This window comes from Rhipicephalus microplus, chromosome X (genome assembly GCF_043290135.1).
Source record: "Rhipicephalus microplus isolate Deutch F79 chromosome X, USDA_Rmic, whole genome shotgun sequence".
NCBI classification, from domain to species: domain Eukaryota; kingdom Metazoa; phylum Arthropoda; class Arachnida; order Ixodida; family Ixodidae; genus Rhipicephalus; species Rhipicephalus microplus.
The window spans coordinates 309757964-309781256 of NC_134710.1; the positions used below are offsets into that span (position 1 = coordinate 309757964).

The window sequence follows — 23293 nt, forward strand, 5'->3', positions numbered from 1 at the left end:
TTGTAGCATGCCATAGTAGAAATCTGTAAAAGCAACTGAGACTTCACTTCTTATTGCATTAGCATACCTGCCAAGTCTCCCGGATTGTCCGGGAGACTCCCGGCTTTGGACCGGTTTTTTTGTTTCGTGAAAATTTCCTGGAAATCAAAATTTCCGTTCATGATCTGGCCACATTGATAAAAATGCGGGTCAGTGGGCTCCAGGCTTGTTGCGAACCCACCGCATCTTATTATAACTAAATTTATGAGACATTCATCTAATCGTGCAGTAGAATCTCAGTGATGTGAAACTGTGGCAGATACGAATATGTGAAAGTCCCCAGTCAAATTCCACTGTGTCCATTGGGCCAAAATTTGAATGGTCTGAACACTTTTATAATTGCGGCGGGTGATATGGAATCAAGGTGGGTCTTAAAATTAATCTGCAGAAAACAAAAGTAATGTACAACAACCTCGGAACAGAGCAGCGCTTCAAGATAGGTAATAAAGCACTTCAAGTTGTGAAAGACTGTGTCTACTTAGGGCAGGTAATAACCGCGGAGCCGAACCGCGAGATTGAAGTAACTAGAAGAATAAGAATGGGGTGAAGCACACTTGGCAAGCACTCTCAAATTATGACAGGTAGATTGCCACTATCCCTCAAGAAGAAGGTATGTAACAGCTGTATCTTGCCGGTACTAAGCTACGGAGCAGAAACCTGGAGACTTACAAAGAGGGTTCAGCTTAAATTGAGGACGACGCAGCGAGCAATGGAAAGGAAAATGGTAGGTGTAACTTCAAGCGACAAGAAGAGAGCAGAGTTGATTAGAGAACAAACGGGGGTTAAGAATATCATAGTTGAAATCAAGAAGAGAAAATGGACATGTGCCAGGCATGTAGCGCGTAGACAAGATAACCGTTGGTCATTAAGGGTAACTAACTGGATTCCCAGAGAAGGCAAACGAGTTAGGGGGAGACAGAAGGTTAGGTGGGCTGATGAGATTAAGAAGTTTGCAGGTATAAATTGGCAGCAGCAAGCACAGGGCCGGGTTAACTGGTGGAACATGGGAGAGGCCTTTGTCCTGCAGTGGACGTAGTCAGGCTGCTGATGATGATGATGTGATGATGATAATGATATGGACTTTAGTACCGAAACCGTCGAACAAAAGCCGAGAGCTGCGTGCTCGAAGCTTCAAAAGCATGTATGCAACCAGCGCACACATTGTTTTCTATAAAGCATGTGGTTGTCGTTGCCACAACCGCTATGGATGAAACTGTGATCATTCTTGAACACGATCATGTATGGTGAAAACGTTAATGACAGGATTCTGAAAGTGTGCGTGCATCCAATGCTTGGCCAGTCAAAGCAGCGCTGCTTTCCACCAACTTTGTGGACAAAACAGCGGCAGGTGCGATCATAGATAGCGTAAAATGACTAAGTTTAAAAGGCCTATGGCCAGTGCATGTGGATTTAAAACGGAACTACCGTTTGCCCTAAATGCTAAGCACAAAACCGCAGTCGCGGAAAGATAGTGATCGACGAGCTCTGAGGGTAGATTAAACGCAGTAAAGACGTAAAAAGGCTAGAAGTGTTTTGGCGTTTCTTTCCAAAAAATTCAACAGCGAGCAAAGCTTTGACCTGCGTTTTAGTGGCAGCTAGCTGTGCCATCCTGTCCGTTCACGTGTGTCCCAAGACATATGCGAGTTGTTTTGAGGGAAAAATTTTGCTAGTTGTTTTGATGATGCGAAATTTCGGGAGTATTTGCACTCCTACTTTGACACTCTCAGCTTAGTAGGAAACCCTACCCTCGTATTTTTGGCCACTCCAAGTCATTAAAACGACCGCAACGCGGATGCTTGTGATTGAGCCCCCCCTCCTGTCCCGCTCTTGTTTTTCGCGATGTGTTTTTTTCTTTTGGTGCAAAAAAATGGGAAAAATAATATAGCCCGCCCCCCCCCCCCCCCTCCGTTGCAGAATGGTGTGGGTAAAATTATAAGCTAGTTTGCATTTATTTGGCATTTTCGTATTACAGCCAATAGCTATTGCAAATTCATTTTTGCTTTCACACTGCATGTGTTTCATGCTAGGCCCTCTTAACGGGAGGATAGTTTTCATTTGACTATGCTTTTTTGGTATTGTACACACTTCTCGCCTGGTGCACCTGGTGATAGATTACACAGGCAGTGCTTTGCTGAGACCACTGACCAAGTAGGAAAAGGAAAAGAAGGCATAAAATAATCGCATTTCCTCAGCTCATTACTTTTGAATGCACTTTGTAGATGCACACAGCTTAGTAAAATGATGTAATCCCAGCTGCATGCTGAAGCGAAATAGTTTGCCAATATTTTTACCCCTTAAGGGGCTTCTAAGCATAGAAAAGTCGCTTTGCCTTAGGCACATAAAAAAGGAGTACATTAGTAGATTCATGTGAACACATACTGCAGCATTGTGGCATTGTTTCTGCATTATCATTTCCCTTAATTGGGTCGATTTTTCAGTAACTTTAACTATTACACATAAGCTTAAAGCGACACTGCAACACTTTGAACATGGCAAGAAAACACTACCCATTGGTAGTCGTGGCTCCTAAAAACACGCCAGCCAAACATTAAGTACAGCAGGTGGCCTAGAATTAATAACTAGGAAATCGCTTCCTTTTCTCACAATATATCATGCCATGTACTCAAATTACTGCACCATATACACAAAGACCTGTTGAAAGACTGTGGATGGATGGTGTTAGAAAAACTGGCCATTTTGTATACAAAGTGTCTCTCTCTTCTTGGGAGGGTACCAGAATCGGTACAATGCCAACATCATCCTGATTCACAAAAAAGGAGATATTAAGGACTTGAAAAATTCCAGGCCAATCAGCTTACTGTTCATTGTCTATAAGCTATTTATAAAAATAATAGCTAGAAGAATAGACATGACATTAGAGTTCAGTCAATCAAAAGGACCAAGCAGGGTTTCGTTCAGGCTACTCAACAGTAGGTCATATCCGCACTTCCAGTCAGGTGATAGAAAAATGCGTGGAATACAACCAACCCCTATGCAGAGCCTTCATAGATTACGGGAAGGCATTAGATTCGGTTGAGAGATCAGCAGTCATGCAGGCATGGTGGAATCGGGACATCGACGAAGCATATATAAACATGCTGAAAGAAATGGGGAGCGGATCCACTGCCACCGTAGTCCTCCATTAAGAAAGTGATGAAATATTTGTAAAGAAGGTTGTAGGGTAGGGTGACACGATCTCTTCAATGCTATTCACCGTATGTTTACAGGAAGTTTTCAGGGCCCTAGATTGGGAATAGTTATGGATAAGAGTTAACGGAGAGTATCTCAGTAGCCTGCAGTTCACTGATGACATTGCATTGATCTGTAACTGGGAGGCGAATTACAAGTCATGGTTATGGAATCGGACACCGTAAGCAGAAGAGTAGGTATGTAAATCAATATGCTTAAAACTAGAGCAATGTGCAACAGTCTCAGCAGAGAACAGTGCTTAGCGCTAGGTGGCAAGAGACTGGAAGTTTGAAATAACTGCAGAGCCAAATCATGAGAGCAAAATAACTAGAAGAGTATCAATAGGGTGGAGCACATTTAGCAAGCATTCTCCAATCATGAATGATAGTCAACTACTATCCCTCAAGAGGAAGGTATGTGACAGCTGCAACTTAGTGGTACTTGCCTACGGATCAGAAACCTGAAGGCTTATCAAGGGGGTGCAACTTGAATTGAGGATGATGCAGTGAGCAATGGAAAAGAATAGCTTAAGAGACAGGAAGAGAGCAAAGTGGGTCTGGGGAGTTAGACATCGTAGTTCTAATCAAGAAGTAGAAGTGGACATGAGCTGGGCATGTAGCGTAGACAGGATAACTGCTGGTTACTTGATGTAACTGGTGGGATTCTGAGAGAAGACAAACTCATGAGAGGGAGACAGAAAATTAAGTGGGCAGATCAGACTAAACAGTTTGTAGCTATTATGTAGCAGCACAAAGTACAGAACCAAGTTGATTGACAGAACGTGGAAGGGGCCTGTGCCCTGCCGTTGGCATAGTCAGGTTAGTGATGATGATGATACCCTAAGTCCATGGCTGTTGACTCATTTGAGCATCATGAGCGGCATAGTTACTGTGCCTGGTATAGGGTGCCGGCATCGGCATAGTTACTGTGCCTGGTATAGGATGCCGGCATGTGTTTGTGTCCTTACGTGCTCTCGCGGTCACACTGAAAGTAAACCGGGGTTCAAAGAAAAAAAGAGGGGGACAGTAAACCGTGATTCAAAGAAAAAAAGAAAAGAAAGGTCGAAAAAGATGATGCACGCTGATAAAGGGTGCATCTTGCACCCTTGCTATCCCCCTCCTTGTGTAGCTGTCTGCATGCTCGCTAGTGCGAAAAAAGAGAGAAAGCTCTTGATTCGTACGGCTAATGTCTGTAACTCTGCTTGTACTTAAACGATTCTAAAAGTTGTTGTGGCAGTCAAATTGTTAGGCAATTAGATTTTTTTTAAGAAGCCATTCAACGATTACTTAAAAAAGTGTTGCAGGGTTCTTTTAAGGTCATTAGAGCTGCAGAAGAAACCAGCTATTATTTCTCATTTTCTTACAGCCTTACAAATTGGAGCCATCTAAGGACGCTGTCCTCGCAGCCATGAAGGAGGAGGTGAGTACTTTGCTTCTCTGTGCTTCATATGCTCAGTCCGACTTAATTGCTGAAAACAGACCCATCAAACACAGACCCGTCAAGGGTTGCCAGCTGGCTTCCCAAGTCCAGGTCAGAGAGTTGCGCCTCCCACGGCCAATGTGCGAGTGAGTGTTTGACTAGCGGCATGTCTGTCGGGCTACATCTTGAGTAGTCTTTGCAAATGAGGAAATGTGTTGGTCTGCAATAGGCGTCAGTTCCTTGTTTGGCCCTTATTGAGCTTGTGGTGGGGCGGAGCCTTGGTTCAATGTCCGTACTTTTGGAATTCTAGAGTTTTGTGCGGTTTGCCGGGTTGGGGGGCGTTCTTTGGGGTGGAGTGCTCTGAGGCTCGACCTGGCATGTCTCGAGCCAGGCGGTCCACCCGGTCATTGCCATTCACTGTGGCACGTGCCGGCACCAGGTTATTCTGTGGTCCTCTGTGAGGGTCGGTCCCTGAATGCATATGACGCTGGCCGGCAAAACTGCGCACAGGTATAGGTGACATGCATCCTGCGAGTCTTTGAGTATATATGCTGATTGTTCTTTGGCTTCGGCGGCTCGTATGGCCAGGGTGATGGCTGTGACTTTTGCCATTGCAATGGATGAAGTGTGTAAGGATGCAGCTGTGATCGTGCGTTTCCTATTTATCGTGACCGCCGCGAAAGTGGGGCTATGTGTTTTCATGTGTAGGTATTGACTTGCGTCTGCTAAATACGTGTCCGGGTCGTCCTGCCTCCTTAGCAAAGTGGTTGCCCTTGCTCGTCTTCGTGTTGCGTGGCATGTAGGGTGCATGTTGCATGCAATGAGGTCTACATGTAGCCGCGTTCGCAGTGTGTGAGGTAGCAGTTCGGTCTTACCACCTGTGGCGCCAAAACTGCGGCGCATGGGGGCAGCGCAGGCGCCTCAAGAAACAACGTCCCTGGAGCGTCGTGTTAAGACGCTCTCGCTGAGCGATGATCGTGGCTTCGGCGAATTCTTTATAGGTATTGTGCATTCTTAGTTCAAGTAGGTGTTTTGTGCTGGTGCTCTCCGGAAGGCCTAACACCGCCTTACATGCAATTCGAATTTGTTCACCTCGTCGGTCTCGGTATGGCGCGTGGCTTGAAAAGGCAGCGCGTAAGTTACGTGCCTAATGATAAAGCCATGCATCAATTGCAAGGTGTCTGCCTCTGTCATTCTTTCTTTGCCTCACGCGATTCTGTTGATGAGCGCGGTGATGCTGCGTACTGTGCGCTTGAGTTTGCAGAGGGCGATTCAGATGCTAACCGTTTCTTGTATGTACGTCCCGAGAACTCAAATGTTTGATGTCCTATTGATGGGTTTAATATCGAGAAAAAGTTGTAGGGTCGGTGCTCTATTCGCCTGTGTGTGTTTTGGTCTGATGTGTATGTAAGCTGACTTAAAAGGGGGCGCATTTTATACCTGCTTCTTTCGTGAAGGCCTGGACCATGTCTGTGGGCCTTTGGAGGGTGTCTTGTTGTTTGCCATACGAACCTCGAGTGGCTCATAGCATGATGTCACCCGTGTATATATGGCACATCCGAGATCTTGGTATTTTTCCAGTTGTAGTGCCAGTTTCTGTACGCCAACATTGAAAAGGAGTGGTGATAGTATCGAGCCTTGAGGGGTGCCCCGGAAGGTCGTATGGGAGTGAGCGTGTCGTACTGATTCCAACACTGGCAGTACGGTCACTCAAAAAGTCTTGCACGTAGCAATATATCCAATCTCCTCAACCGACGTCTTCTAGCCCCTCAAGAATGCCAAAGTGCGAGATAGTGTCAAATGCCCTTTGAGTGTTGAGTGCTGTTATGCCTGCGAGTCCACATCGAACGTCTATGCCTCTGAAAAAGGCTATCTGTGTCAAGGCCAGCACGCGAGCCCGCCTGACGCGAACAACTCAACGGCGTCATCACGCGGTGGTGCCTTTCTGTCGCGCACGCACAGTGAGCCCGTCAAAGCAATCGGCGCCTTCCTGTCTGGCGAGTCTGACGCAATGCGTGGCGACGTCACTCGTCCTTGGGTGCAGCCACGTGCGGCGCAGCGGCTCCAGATTCGATGAGAATGACGCGGCCCAGCGGCGACACCATTGGAGGATTCTGACCTCACGGCCAGCGGCGCTTCTGGTTGGACATTTGGTTACTCAAAGAATCCTCCCGGTGCATATAAAAAAAAAAGCCCTGTGGCGCGTCGCGGCAGTAGACCTATGTGTCAGAGAAGGGAGCTCGGCTCTTCGAGTCTCTAAGCTGTCGGCCCCAGTGCCGAATTTGTAACGCCTCTGTATATATGCAGTACGTAAACCTTGTTAACGCACCGTCGTCTCGTCTGTTCGTCTATCAGCTCTGCGCAGAAGCAGTCGCGAGCTGAGAAACCTACGCTACCAAACGGCTGGTGACCTGCCCGGCGGAATTCGAAGCAGTGGTGCCTTCGGGACCGTGTTGGCATCGCCGTCTTTCGTAACAGTGCGAGTAAGATTCTGATCGGACTTCCTGATGGTGGGTTGAAGACTTCGTCCTTTAAGCGTTATTCACACGAGGGAGAACTCCCCTGAGGAGGCGAGGATGGCCCATCTCGTGAGGACGACGTCACGGGTGTGTCGACACTACTTCCTCGTGGCTTCTCCGAGGAGGCGGGGATCGTTTCTCTTACCGGTCAAATGATTATCGTGCTGTGGGGAATGTAGCGGAATTTCGGGTGGGTCTCTGGACATCTTGTAGCCTTCCCTCTTGCAGAATGCGGCTAGGCCCATTCTAGCCACCCTAACGCGGCAGCCGTTCCAAATCATGCTCTGGACTTGCATGCACCGTGATGGCGAAAATGAACGATGAAGCAACCTTTTTCTTTCTTCTCGTGGAAGAATATTCTTGCTTGTGGGACATCTCTACCGATGACTATAGTAAAACTAACAGAATGGTGTGTGGGAGATAATAGCCAAGCAGATGATGGAGCGCTACCATTCTAAGGAGTGATATCTAGTTTTGTTCTGATAAGAATTGTGACATCGCCCGCTTTTGTTGTTGCTGCTACTGTTCTGCTTGTTCAGAATGATGGAGATGTCTTACTTTATAAATTTTTTAATGGGCCCCTTTATTCAAGATGAGATGCTTAAAATATAGGGAGTCGTAGAATACGAGGGCTGCTTTTTATTTTCAGAAACATGACATACTTCACATTGTACTTTATCGGCTGTACTGATGCAGCAGAATCTTAGGCTGTGCTTGCGTAGTGAAGACAGAGGTGGTCTTCTATTACCTTGTGTTTCGAAATTATAATGAAATGTTTGAGCAGATGATTGTCAAATACTAATAGGCTTGATCCCTTTCATTCTCAGTTGTTCTTATGAGAGCCCAGCCGCGGTGGTCTAGTGGCTAAGGTACTCGGCTGCTGACCCGCAGATCGCGGGAGCGAATCCCGGCTGCGGTGGCTGCATTTCCGATGGAGGCGGAAATGTTTTAGGCCCGTGTGCTCAGATTTCGGTGCACGTTAAAAAAACCCCAAGTGGTCAAAGTTTTCGGAGCCCTCTACTATGGCGTCTCTCATAATCATATGGTGGTTTTGGGACGTTAAACTCCATGTATCAATCAATGTTCTCATGAGAGAAATGCTATGATAGCGTAATTCCTTCCTTCACCGAAAGCCAACCCATTGAAAGATACCTAATTGAAATTCCTATCTACCAATCCAATAGTAGTATTTGACGAGTCAGAGAAGCTGTGAGCAATTTCGTAGTGAGAAAAAAATATAAAAAGAAAAGCCATTGTCAGTGACACTGCTCGGAATTTTACTTTGGGGGAGTTCGTCTTTGCAAAAAAGAAAAGCTTGTGGTGGCGAGTCAAACCAAGGGCAACACCGCGTCTGCATTTCACACACACAAAAAAAAAAACATAAACAGGAAAGTTTCTAAAAGCAGCAAGGTGGCATGGGGGGGGGGGGTTTGCAAAAGTGGCACTTACCTCAAACCGCACCAGCACTTTCCTCACCCAGGATACAACAACGCTTTCCTCCTTCTCCACTCAAGACACAATGTGGCTTTGAACCCCCCCCCCCCCCTCCTTCTCCCCACAAGACAAAAGCTTGCCAATATCTATGGCTGGGGGTCGAAGAATTCTTCAGTGCTCCCGCTTCATTGTATGATGGAGGCTCCAGCCACACTGATCACCTCCACCGTTCGCTTTGTCCGTGTGAGTGAGGGACATTAGGGGGGATTTATCCTCGCCTGTTAATGTCACTAGGCTCCGCCTTTATCCCCCGTGTATTCCTCCCTCGTGTGAATGAATCCCACTTTAGCAGTAGGAAACCGTCTTGAGCCGATACTCCTCTCCTAAAGCCGAACATTGTGTACGGAAGGAGGTAGTTTTGCTCTATGTAAGTCTCTAATTTGTTGACTATGCGCTCAAAAAGTTTGCCCAGGCATGATGTAAGGGAGATGGGTCATAGTTGTCGTAGTTCGCATGGTTTATCTGGCTTCGGTATTAGAATTACGTTCGCCGTTTTCTATTCCGAGGGTAGTCGATCATTGGGCTTCCATACCGGGTCATTAAAGAAATCTGTCAACCTCCGGATGGTCGCATCACTGAAGTTTCTGAGCATTCTGTTGGTAATCTGATCAGGAGCTGGTGCTGTGGTTTTCTTAAATATCTGAGTAGTGGCGTAGTGTTCTGTGAATGTGAAGGGGACATTGAGATTTCCGTTTTCTTGGCTGTTATAGTCTCTGGGGCTGGGTGAAGGCATCTGTGCTTCTCCAGTGTAGGTATTCTTAAAGGGACACTAAAGTCAAATAACAATTTACGTCAGAGTGAAAGCTCAATGTATAACATCTAAAACGACAATATTATCAAGAACAGTGCCCTGCTTACTGAGAAATTAAGGTAAATGCACAAGAACACATGCGCCGCAGTAGGACATTTTCAAAATGATTCCGATGACACCAGGCAGACCGCCTACAATTAATCACTGGTAATCGATCTAGCTGCACTAAATAAAGAACCTTTCGGGCATCGAGAGACACAATAAAATGCTGCTTGTTCGTTTCTGTTTGATTCATAGAAAAAAGAACCGCCGGACGTTACTATGGGGAACGGCGCAAGTGGTTCGAAAATACAATTTTCGTGTTGTTACGTGGAACATGTGGTGCGATCTACCGGGGCACAGTTGAACCAAAAAGCGTCTGCAATATCGAAGTTAATGGCGGGAAATAGATCAATGGCAGTTGTTGCTGCTGTGGCTCCCGCTGCTTTCGCTCTGCTTGTACTAGTGCAGTAATGCTGCGCAACGTTGTGCACGGCAACTGTGATGTGAGTTGGTTCGGTCGGTCCGCTTTTTGGGGCGGATAACTTGAAGTGCGCTAACCCGATGCGGATCACTAAAACCTGATTTTATTTGAAAATAGGCACTTCCTTGGAACAAAAGTAGCACTATGGCGTTTCTGGACCGCTATTTCAACAATCAACGTCGACTTTATAGTTGCCTTTAGTGTCCCCTTAAGCTGTTGGATAAACTCGTTTTTGGTACCTGGATATTCTCCGATGAGTTTCCTCATGACGTTATTTGTTTTTATGTGCATGCTGGATGGGTCTAGCATGCAACGAAGAATAGCCTAGGTATTTTTTCTGCTTAAAGTGCCTCGTAGCGAGTCACAAAAATTTTGCCAGTTGTTGTTATTGAGCTCTCTGGCACCGGCATTTTCTTCTTTTGCCAATTGGGCAATCCTATGATGTAGTTTGCGGTTGTGTTTTTGGTGCTTGCAACGCTTTGTTAGACTTCTGCGGGCCTCCCAAAGGTGTGCCAGGTGGTTGTCTACTGTGAGTTTCTGGTGTGATGTGATACTCTTTGGTAGTGGCTTTGTATGTGTCTTTAAGGAAAATGTCCCATTCTCCTGCTGATATTGGTGTTGAACATGCTGTCTCTTGTTTTTTTTCTGTACTTTTGCCAGTCGGTGAGCTTGGCCGTCCGCAGGGATTGGCGTACTTTTGTCGTGTTGCAGGTTACATTAATGATATAATGGGGTCATTCCATTCCAAATCATACAGCATTTTTTCGACCATCACGAATATGGCTGAAAAATTTTCCACATGCTTTTCGAAGTTTGAGACTCGCCCTGATCGTTTATTTCTGCTACGAAAAATTTTGCTTCCTATTCATGAGAGTCTGTAGTTAGACGACATCCCCAGGGATTGGCGTACTTTTGTCGTGTTGCAGGTTACATTAATGATATAATGGGGTCATTCCATTCCAAATCATACAGCATTTTTTCGACCATCACGAATATGGCTGAAAAATTTTCCACATGTTTTTCGAAGTTTGAGACTCGCCCTGATCGTTTATTTCTGCTACGAAAAATTTTGCTTCCTATTCATGAGAGTCTGTAGTTAGACGCCGTCTGAGCTAGAGGGCATAAAAGAACTATATTTTTCCAAAAGTTGTTTTTAAAATGTACTCAATAAAATGGTGCTTGTGGCAAGGGAATGAAGTTATCTAAGTGTAAAATCAATGACTTACTTATGTAAATAAATTTTTTGAGGACTTTTTGCATGAGCAATATTGAATAAGGTTGACGAATTCAGAATTTTTTTCCGGGAACATGGCAAACTCAAAGGACACAAATAAAATATGTGCTGGTGGCCTATATCATGCTACAAATCAAAAATCATTTAGGCACCGAAGTTATGGCAGATTGTGTGAAAAAAAAATTGCGAATTTCACTTTTTTTATTAAAGAAAAGCTCTGTATTCACCATTAAAAAAACTCGCCTTAGTGGCCAGACTAAAAATATGCACAATACCTAATTTGAAAGCTCTATGTATTAGCTAAAAATCAATGAAGTTACTAGAGGGTATTATTTTTTGAACTTCAGAAATAGTTTTTTTGAAATTATGTATCTCTGCCAGTTTTTCAGCTACATAACTCGAGCGGCATGATGCGCACTTGACAGCACTGAAACAGCACGATCTCTTTGCTCATCTTTTCTGAAGTGGGGTTATGTCGTCGTTTATGTGGTCATTGAAACTTCTGAACTGAATCATCCACGTATTGTTTGAGGTCCTGAAATTCCGCAAACACCTGCTGCATTTGGGTTTGTAGTTGTTCTTCCATTTGTTGAAATTGTTGCATTTGTCTTCGCTGCGATGCAAACATAAGTTTGAGATGCATTAGTGTCCCGTGCGCTGTCGCTTCTTGTGGTGCATCTTGTGTTTGTGTTGATGGCCACTGAGGCACTGATTGCATGGGCAGTGCCGCAAGTTGTGGTGGTGCTGGTTGCTTTTGCGGCGACGAAGTGAGTGTTGTGGTTTTCTGAGTCTTTAGCTGAGCCATGAGCATAGGTACCTGCCTCTTGAGTGCTTCCACCTCTTGCATTCTGCTGTCTAAGGTGGCCTTAAGTTTTCTGGCCTCCTAGATAGCTCGCTGGTTTACCTCACTCTGCGTGACGAGTTTGGTCATGGAAGACGTACCCCTCTCCTGGCTTACCTCTACTGGAGCATTCTGGGAGGCATTCTTTGGTCCTCGCTGGTTTTCGGACCTTTCCGCAAGCGTTTTCCTCGCTGGTGTCTGGGATCAGGCTTCTCTTTTCTAGGTGCTTGTGGAAGTTGTGGTGCTGGCGCAGTGCGCATATTTGGAATCGAATTTTTCTGTGCTGACGCTTTTGCTTCTCACGCTCCGTCCCACACTGTATTCCTCTTCCTCGCCTTCGAACGGAAACCATCTAAACTGCCTGGTGGCCTGCGAGCTCGAGGTCCGCGATGGTCGTGGTTGTCGTGGTTGCTTTAGGCGCTTAGTGCAGCTCTTCTTTTTGGTGAGAAGAGTGTCCCCGCACAAGGCACAGTTTGGTTCACAGGGGTGACCCCTGTTTGGGTTCTCGAGGCCACACACTTTGCAAATTTGTCACGCAGGATTAGGGCAAACGTCTTCACGGTGCCCCTTGCCACGGCAGATTTTGCAGACTTGCATAGTAGCGCGAAAGGGGTGGCGCAATAGTTCACCTCCATAGTAGTATACGATTTTCGGTAGTACGGGCTTACTGAAAATGAGGTTGGCACTTTGAGTATCTCCAATCACGTGGGCCTCCAGCAGCTTGACTCCTTGCGTGCGAATCCACATGTTGCCTAGCAGGGTCTTTGTCGCAGTGTGTTGCGGTATGCCGTGCACCACTCCTTCCAGGGCGTCTTCTCCAGTGGCGGCATATGCTTTGACAGCATGCATGGTGCCATTAATAGTCAGGTGACGAACACTCCGTGCTTTCATGACTACTTCTTGGTGCGGAGTAGAGAAGATGGCAATGTTTGAGCCTGGATTGATTCACAGGAGAAAGTGTTCTCCACAAAATTGATGGTTGCAGGATTCAATAATGGCTGTTGCCAGTGCTGGTGTGATGATGTTGCATATCGGTAAACCTGGATATGGTCGTATAATGACCTTAAAATCATCCTTTAGCAGATTTGGGAGTTCGGGTGGTTTCTTTCTTTTTAGAGAGGGTGGTCTCTTGGTGTCAGTGTTTGTTTCCACATCGTGTTTAGCTGTCGCATTGCCACGCTTTTGTTCGGACACTTGTTTCTTTCATTGGTGATGTGCTAACACAGTTTCCCAGTCTGCATCGTTATCGACGTCATTGGTGGAAGGTAGAGCAGATGCACTCATCTCTATTTGGCTGGTTGAATACTTCGTCGACGTGCCAGGCCCGGTGAGGTCCATTCTATCGTTGTCATTCGATGCTTATTGGTGTTGAGTCTCGTTGCTTGCGAAAACTACAGTTGTCTTTGAAGCCATGGTTAGAACAGCTCTGAGGCAGACCTGGCGATGCTGGCATAGTGAATGCTGAAACGCCTGAGCCATTCGGCTTGGCGAGTGCACCACGTGGCTCGACCAGTTTACATACGCTGCTTGTGGTTGAGACATTCTAGATCTGAGTGGGCGGTATCTCCGGATTCGTTTGTCCTCACGAATCGAACAGTGTCGCGTTTCAGTGGTTTGAGACTAGATTTCACATCCAAATCGCTCAAAAATACGGAGCGCCATATGAGCTAGACTGCACTGCTCGGTGCCCCCTAGCGGCCTTCCACCAAGTGGACTATCCACTTCGGCGGATTGCGTTCAGTTACGCGAAAAAAACGCGAGTCGTGACATTATAGAGCTCTTGACCTCATCTACACACCGAAAACGCCAGCAAATTCCCAGCGTAAAGAAAAGGGAAATGGATGAAATCACAGTGACAGGACAGTTGAACAAACTTGACAAGTCTAAACTTTAGTATGAACATGATCAGATGTTATAACGATGCAGAATGCATACCGACCTTCCAGGTGCGTCAGGTGGGTGGCCGTGTTAAACCTAATTCAAGGGCTAACTTGGTTGGAGTTTATGCACGGCCTCCGAGATGTGTGTCCAAAAGCGAATCTCTGGGGCAGCGTTAATTGCAGTGAAATGCATTACGTCTTTATAATTTGTGGCGAGACTTGCGAAAGCTTCGTGACATCAAAATTGCAACTTAGAAGTGTGGCAGTTTGGGCTAGTTGGTATGACATGACGATAGTTATAGCACAAGAACAGAACTCCGAGACCTATCACACCTAGGTGTGCAGGGCAGAATGTTGAAAATAATCGAAAGCTACCTGTCTAATCGGAAATTCCGTGTTCGAATGGGCACTGTGTTGTCCTGTACATTTGTTCAAGGAACAGGAGTGCTGCAAGGAAGGGTATTGAGTTGTACACTTTTTATAGTCAAAATAAACTCTTTGCGCCTTGTTATCCTACGAAATATGTTTTCCTGTACATATGTTGACGATGTGCAGGTCGGTTTTAGGTCCTGTAACCTCTCAGTGTGTGAACGTCAGCTTCAGTTAGGTTTGAACAAGGTCTCTTAATGGGCAGATGAGAATGGTTTTAAACTGAATGCGCAAAAGAGTACCTGCATCTTGTTCTGCTGAAAGAGGGGCGTTCATCCCGATCCCGAGATTGACCTGCATGGTGAACGTCTGTTTGTGAAGACCGTGCATAAGTTTCTGGGTCTAATATTAGACACAAAACTAACCTTCATCCCATGCATCAAGTATTTAAAGGACGGGTGCTTAAAAACCATAAATATTTTGAAAATTTTGTCGCAAACTACGTAAGGCAGTGACATGAAATGTCTGATGAATTTATATAGAAGCCTCGTACGCATGCATCTGGATTACGGTGCTATAATCTATCAGTCTGCGACACCATCAGCCTTAAAGATTCTCGACCCTGTCCATCATCTAGGCTTCCGCCTCTTCACGGGTGCTTTTCAAACTAGCCTCATAGAGAGTCTGTACGTAGAATCAAATGAATGGTCGCTCCATCTGCAAAGATGCTACATGTCTTTTACATGCTATCTCAGGGTTAGCGCAGACGAGGAACATGCAACTCACTCCACAATTAATGATCTGTCCAATTCTACCTTGTTCGATAACCGTCCCTCTCCGAGACAGCCTACTCACTCCGTGTCAGGAGGCCTGCTGAGGAAACAGCTGTGCCCCTTGGAGAACATCGTTTGATGGCACCAGCAGTATATCCGCCACCGTGGAAATGGTAATTTATAGACTGCGATCTATCCTTCGTGGAAGTCGCTAAACAAGCGCCTACTGCACGTATCCGCGCGCACTTTCTCGAACTCCACAAGTACACTTGCCCAGAATTTTTCACAGATGCTTTAAAATCTCACACTGGTGTGTCCTATGCAGCTGTTGGCCCATCCTTTTCTAACTCCGGTATTCTGCACTCCGAAACAAGTATCTCCACTGCAGAGGCTCACGCGGTATCTGTGGCCATCAAGCATATTAAGGAACTGCAACTACAACGCGCGGTAATATACACAGATTTGCTGAGCGTAGTAACGGCTTTGAAAACTCTGCGAAAACATAAAAATTCTGTCTTTGTGTCACTGTACTCTCTGTTATGCAAGATCTATGCTCTCAAACGGCATGTTGTAGTGTGCTGAGTGCCAGGGCACCGCGAACTGTGAGCAGTTCTCCACATGCTCGTCTAGTGCAGTGATTTAGATGGTCTCAGAAAAAGCACTTTTATTGCCACATCGACCACAGATACCTTTTCCCCCATCAATGTTCATCGGTAGAGAACCCCTTTTCACACATAAATCATTGCTGGCATTTTTAACAGACGTACGTACCTCTAACATCACATACCCTGGCGCTCCATAGCACGACCTCTGAAGAGAGATCGCTGCCGTGGTTGCTACATCTCCATCACTGTCTGACTATCACTTTTTGGCATTCACTCTCACTGCACATATTTCACATCAATGTCATGGTTTCAATGCTTCTATGTTTTTACCTGTGTCAGCGTGAGTAATTTTAAGGCCCTTTTACAGCCACCTGTCACAATCATTGTTTGCATCACTTGTCCATTGACCTGGCGCTCTTTGGCCATCAAATGGCCCTTGCACCATAAAACACCACATATCATCATCAAGAATTCTATGTTCAGGAAAAGCATGTGTAGGCAATGCATTCCATTCGCTAATGGTTCGCAGAAAGAAGGAGTGTTTGAAAACGTTAGTACGTGCAAAGTATGATGTCAGATCAAGATTGTAACTATGTCTAGTTTGCCTGGAAGAAGACTGAGAAAGGTATTCATGAGGATCGATATTAAACGGCCGATTACAAAGCAGGAAAAAGAAACTTGAGTCTGGTGATAGCTCTACGCTGTTTCACAAGTGGAATGTTGTTAGTAGCCAGCCATAAATGTTGAAGGTGAATCAAGATTGCGATAGGCATTATAGATGAATCTTACTGCCCTCCTCTGGCCCATTTCAAGTTTGTGAATGTCTTTTTTTTTTCAAATATAGGTCCCAGGCCACGCATGTGAACTCTATACGGGGTCGAATAAATGTACTGTACGTAAGACGTTTGATTTGAGATGGCGCGTTTTTTAGTTTGTGTCTTCTAAACCCTTGCTTTCTGGGCTGATTTCATTTCCATGTTTCAGCTGCTCAACTATATCATGCCTATTAGACATACTGAGCCAGAAGTAGGTGAATGTTTAATAAAATAACTCAACTTGTGACCAAAAAAACATGCTTAGATTCTTACAAGTCTTCCGTCAGTTTCTTTTGTACATGTGCTATTTCCTCGGAGTCTTGATTTGTTTAACATGCATAGGCTTCATGGCAGTATAAGAGTTTTTTTTTTAATTTTGTAGTTTTCTGAGGGTTTGTATTTGGGGATGTGGGGTTATATGCAGGAGTGGGATGTACACAAGAGACTACTGTATCAATTTAAATAACCTTAAAATCCTCATATGCAACTATGTATACTCGTCAGGTGCCGGAAGCATCTTTCCAGTCTGCCTTCGCTTGATTCTAATGTTGGTATTGTTTTTTCAATATCATAGTTGGCATGCTTCCTGATATGCTTTATGCAGCAATGACATAAGGCTTCTTTTGCCACATTCAACTCTAGTAATTATTGCCAGCTTCATGGAGAACAGCACGTTCTTCTGTTTTGTGGCATACATTGCATCGGCAAAACGAGTGGAGAAGTGAGCGATGATTGCACGATGGGTCGAGAGTGTAATGACAAGGAGTCATGAGAAAAGCCCATGATTGCAAGGGGTGGTTTCTACTCGCTCTGTGTGGATTCAATCTGATTTGGAAGCTCCTAAACTTCCTTGCTGTGAGCAAAAGTGTAACATTTATGAGGGAAAGCCAACTTTGGCATTTCGTGCTGCCTGATGTTCAATATATAAAATTTTCGGCCTATTTCTGTTCACTGTAGCCATAACTTTTTCTATGCATCGACATTAAAACATTACCATATTCGAAAGCGGTTAGATATAAAGGATAATTCGATTTACCTCAGTTCGATGTAGTCATGTTTGACTGTATACCTTTACTAAATATTTCATATGACACAGTGAGTGTATTGAATAGAAAGGAAGTAAGTTTGAAGGGTAAAACTGGGGTACATCTGGAAAGGTAGCTCCGTCAAAACTTTTTGGAGAGAAATCTGATCTGCGTATCTGTGTGGGTGGCTTGTGTGCATCTAGACATGCATATCATTTAGTAGTTGTCTTACTGTGTCATTTGCACTATTTTGCTAAAGTTCTGCATATTTGCACTTAGCTACGTGCCTATTCATCTGCAGTGTGGGCCAACTGTACCAATGTTCACTATTTTCACTCGCTTGCATGGCAGTGCAGCCTTTTTAGCTAAAATATTCTTTATATTTTATGAGGTGCCATAACAACAGGTCCAGATTGCTACAGAATCCCTCCCTCTTTTTTTTCATCCATACACTTTTTCTCCTTAAAGCATACAGGGGGTCTTAATATGAAATGTTCGTTCACTGCAGCCACACGTGCTGCAGTGAACGGACAGCCATCCTTGTTTATAGTGATCCACATTGTACATATGTTCCCTCAGCCTCTCATTTATACAACGACCTGTTTGACCGACGTAATACCTTCCACTGCCGGCCAATATTTTCAGAGCGTTCTATTGTTGCTAGATGCAGGGATCATAGCACACGCGAGATCATAGAGGCAGAAAAGATTTGCTCATTGAAAGATGCTTGTGTTAGCATCCCATCTATCGCGCTCACCGATAAGGAAAAGTTGTTCCTTTGCTTGTCAATGTGATGTACTTATGCATTGTCATTGTGTTTCGCACATGACTAGTGCGACTGGTAACTGTATAGAAGAGAATACCTTCACAAGAAATAAATTGTTGGCAGTTCAGCGCTCTGTCTCGTCTCTTCTCCTGTCCCCTCCTGCCCTGTCGTTTGCGCTGATAAGCACCCTTTATAATGCAATAACTTACCTGGGCCAACCCCAGTTTATGGTCTGGGCAGGGCACATCCAAGGCCCCGCCGTGGTGGTCGAGTGGCTAAGGGACTTGGATTCGACTCAGCAGGTCCCGGGATCGAATCCTGGCTGCAGCTGCATTTTCGATGGAGGTGAAAATGCTGTTGGCCCGTGTGCTCAGATTTAGGTGCACGTTAAAGAACCCTCCACCACGGCCTTTCTCATAATCATATGATGGTTTTGGGATGTTAAACTTCATATATCAATCAATCATTCGGGCACATCTAAGGCTATACTGTGTGTTACTGACTGCAAGTAGATCTGGAGACAAAATTTTGAGATTTGCGTACCTCTATGGAAGAATTTTCATGGTCAGAGTGACAGCACTAGATGTCATTTTCAGCCTACGTCAAAAGGTAACTGACGCCCTGTGTCGCTCAGAACTAAAAAAAAAAAAATACAAGAAAATTGAGAAAACTTGGAGAAATGGGGACATGTGGAATTAGTACTTAAACAGTCTGGTAGGTTTTATGGGCTTCAGGAAAACTGACTGGAGTTGCTTTTGAGTTTCTTTGACTTGGCATAACTTTCCAGTTGTACAAAACAGTGTGTCATCGCATCTGTGAATGAGCCTTTACATAATTTTCATTGTCTCTTCTTGCTTATTTTTTAGATAAAAGAGTTTGGGAAGGAAGTGAAGGCTTTGAAAGAAAAATCGCTGAGCACGGACATTAAGCCAGCCGGCAGTGATGCCAACCTAATGAAAATCAAGAAACTAGGCACTGCGTTGGATGGCACTGCTGAATGCTTGAAGAAGGACATGAAGGTTTGATTTTTTATTTTGCCTATTTTTATGTGGAAAAAGCTTGGGCTCAAGCAGTTAAGGAGCCACTGTGATGTAGTCATTGTTAACAACAGATACATTCTGAATGATGTTGCTTAGACAAAACAACATGTAAATGCTTGCAAATCACTGAGCTGAAATTGTAGTTGAATGGACTGCCCCGTCTGGAGTTCTCTTGTGAGTGTGTAAATGAATTCATTTTGTTGTTTTTAATTAGTTGAATGGCACACAATTTTTTATGCTATTACCCTTCACAGAAGGCGTAAACTGCAATATAACTGGTTGCTCTGGTATGCATGACTGTTAAAATCTAGCACCCAAGGAAGGCATGAGGAGCTTTTTTTTTTCTTTCTCTCCAAAAAAGCCAAATGCACTTTATACTGAATTAAAAAAAAAAATGCAGCTGTTTGCTTCTGACAGTATCGTAGAGGTGAGCGGTTTGGTTGAATTGAGATCAGTAGTTGGGGCAAACGTTTTGTCTCCCATAGCTCTCTGCTGGTGTGTGGTTGCGCTCTACACCACCAGGTGCCGCGAGAATCGCCACTGATGGAAGTTTTTATTGGAAATTTTTGGTTAGCAGACTATTTTAAAAAATTTGCAGACAATAGAAAACTCTCTGTTACTTATTACTGGTAAGGAATAATACGAGAATCGTGATGGTACTTTTCTGGTGTGAAGTAGTGGCCGCCGAAGTGGTGATCCTTACATCAGTTTGATTTTGACAGTGCCATGCTAAATTTCCTGACGTCTTGACATACTGCAAACCACTCCTCTTGCCAGTTGCCTTGCACAGGCACACAATATTGCAGCTTAGCACGTCACCACTCGCTAAGTTTGCAGCCCATATCTTAAAAGGGGAGATCCTCAGTGCTTGAGAACAAAAAAAACTGGTTACACAGCTCGTGTCGACTGGAGGTTCGTTCGATTCACCTGCACCACATGAACCAGCTCACAAGGTGCGACACCTTGCCATTCGTTTCAGTGGTGCAGCATTGACAACGTCTGGACCCTGCCATTCATTTCGAAAGGTGCAGAAGAGGTGCAGCTCTGTTTTGCAATTTTTTAGCTCCTCATACGCTGACTGTGTCAGCTTGATGTAGCTACGCGTGCAGCTCAGCAGACGACAAGTGCTTAGGTGTAGGCGCTGTACCCGCTTCTACTAATGTGGTGTGTTTCGCCATGACATTTGCTCCTCATAAACTGTCCGGATATGTGATTTGCCATCGTTCAGTGTTTGTTGAAGAGTGTAAATTAAGTGAACTGAAGTAAGGCCTGCACCTTGTCGGCACATCGTCATTCGTTTCGGGTGTCGCGCTGTGCCTGCCCCACTGAACTCGTGCTGCACAATTTCTGAACTTCACGTGCATAGCCAGGAGCCAGTTCTGACTGGTGCAGGTAAATCGAATGGACCTATTGAGTACATTATTGCTCGGGGAGATGATGCTCGCTGTCTACCTGAAGCTCCCTAGTGTAGTAGTTAATTTTGATTATGCATTCTCTTTCTGTTACTGTTTTCAAAAATGTCACAACTGATAAAATGTTCTAAATGTTACAAACAACATTTGTCACTATAAGGTTGAAAAGATTACGTGTAACATCATTGGCCAGTCAGTTAGATCGGTCACCTCTTTGATCTCACTGACCCATGCTATGAGCAGTGATGTCACTCTTGCGCCAACTGTGCCAAAGTGTGCCAAATCATATTTACTGCATCATTATAATAATATCACTGAAAATTGAGCCAAACTGTCCCAAAGTCTGATTTCGGAGCTTCTATTGCCGGCAATAGCCATACTGGTGCATCAGAACATGTGCAGCTTTTTCTCAGGACCACCGAAGTCACGACTACGTATCTAGAATTATTCTGCTGAATAAACAGCAGTTGCAAGTGCGTCCCAGGTAATTGATGACGCTCTGCTTGGTGCCGACAAAACTTTTGTTGTGTAGTCGGCTCAAGGCAAAATGGGATCTTCGCAGATATGGGGTAGCGTGTAACCACGGTGTTAGCAAAATGCGTGTAGCTGTGGCGGCAATTCATTAGCGGATGTCGTCCATTCCAGGAACGCTGCGGATAGTTCGTTTGAAGAGCCGCACTGCATGTAACTAGAGCCATTTTCACTAATAGCCGCACACATGCCGCTGAATGTCTGTCGCGTCTATTTCTAGACGTCGCTATCTAAGTTTTCGTGCTTCGCGTTCGCAGAAGAGCACGTGAATGGTGAGAAGGCGTCAACACTTTTTCTCAAATTCACTTTATTGATGGATCTTCCTCGAGAAGAGCTTTTTCGTAATTCCTTCCACCAGCATATCCACGTTCGTAATCGCTTTTGTGGTAAATGCCTCTTAAAGACAGTACCTTTTGAGGTCGTGAGTGCTGGTGTTCAAATTCAAAATTTTCGCGTCATTTCTTAAAAAAAGGCCATCTCATCAATAAAAGCATTCCTCCTGACCGGAGCACCGCAATTTGGTTTTAATACGTGCAGCTTTTCGTAGCGGGCCCATCGCTGATGGCCCCTGTAGGAACGACCACTGTGAAGCGGCTACGCCATGTTGCTATCCCGCCCCTTTGCTTTCCAGGGAATAGCTGATAGTTAAAGAATAAAAGTTACAATATCGCATTCATTGCTTCATGCTGCTTCGTTGGGGGGGGGGGGGGAAGGGGGGGAGAGGCTGTGTCACTCGAAGGGCACAGACGCAGGTGCTGGTTATCTCATGGCATCATGAGACTGCTCGTAAACATTCTGTGCTATTAAAGTCTGCTTCGCATTTAGATAGCTGACAAGACGAAAACCGCATCGGCACCTGTAGGGGCAAGCAGCATCCTCTTGAGTTACAGGATATCGGGTCTAAAAGATGCAATTTGATGTCATCTGCAAGAACTAGCAGTGCGGTTGCCATTTCGAAAGACCGCGCACTCGTCGCACGTACGAAAGACTTCCTGCATGCACTGTGTTCGACATCCGTACTGCTACTTGGATGACTAGAGACCCCCGGAATACCTCTTGCACTCTCATGCAGGTACAGCACTAACGGTGTGTCCGAATGGACCACCGAAATGGCGCGATGATGGTGCGGCACCCTTGCGATCAAGGCTCTGTACATACCTTTTACATGGTCTCACTATGAAGCGAAGCACTCTTTGAATAGTTTGTTTGGGCTGAGAGTACAACATGTAGAATGGTATAGAAGCCATCTGTAATGCCTGACGAAATAGCATGTGCGCTATTGAAGTCAATATTCACAGTTGAGGGGGGGGGGGGGCACAAAGTTCCTGCATGTAGTTTGAAAAAGAAGGTTTTAACGTTAGGCGGTATCCACATGTTTTCAACTCGTTTTAGAATATCTTGGCTTAGTGCTTCCGAAAGCGCCAGGCCAGGTCCTAGTTTCTAAGGCACTTTTTTTTTTATGTTAGATAAGTAATTAAAAGAAAATCTTGCCCTTAGGAATCGATATGACAACACAACTTTGCGAAAGAACGGCAACAAGGAGTATCATTGTCCCCTCTCAACCATACAAAGAAGTCAGCCATCTGATGAAAAAGCATTGTTTGAAACAAGCAACATAAAAACACATCTCTTTGGTCTCTTAACAGCATGAAACAAGATACTGCTTGGTTCAGAAACAGGTGACACATCAAGGAGAAAGACCTCCTTTCTTAACTTGCCGAAACAAATTTTTTCTTGATCTGCACTCCCATATAGAGCTCCAGATGAATGTAGCGAACCCCCCTGTGAATTTTCTGAAAGCTTCTACGTGCAAATAAGTGCTTGTAAAAGGTAAATAATTTTAGCAGCTAGAAAAACGTTACATATCGTGGATCGAGAGAAAATTCATAATTCCCAGCCACCCCATGTTTTAGCTGTTGCCCGCAGTTCCTCTGTTTTCTCAAACCAAAGCGGTTTGCTATCTTTACATCTGTCCAGTGGCACCCTGAGATAACGGCCAAGTGCCGTGATCCATTGAATATTTCCAAAAGCAGCAAACGTAAGCTCCCAACTGCCGTGCCACAAACAG

General features: G+C 44.9%; 1 protein-coding gene across 6 annotated transcripts in view; it reads left to right on the top strand.

The window, feature by feature from the left end:
* Nup214 (nuclear pore complex protein Nup214) overlaps positions 1-23293 on the top strand; it is a 280169-nt gene that overhangs the window by 75347 nt on the left and 181529 nt on the right. For all 6 annotated transcript variants that reach the window (XM_075879493.1, XM_037413729.2, XM_037413730.2 and 3 more), the window contains exons 14-15: positions 4594-4647; positions 19109-19261. In XM_075879493.1, the coding sequence (XP_075735608.1) occupies positions 4594-4647; positions 19109-19261 (207 nt within the window). The remainder of the gene's footprint in view (positions 1-4593; positions 4648-19108; positions 19262-23293) is intronic.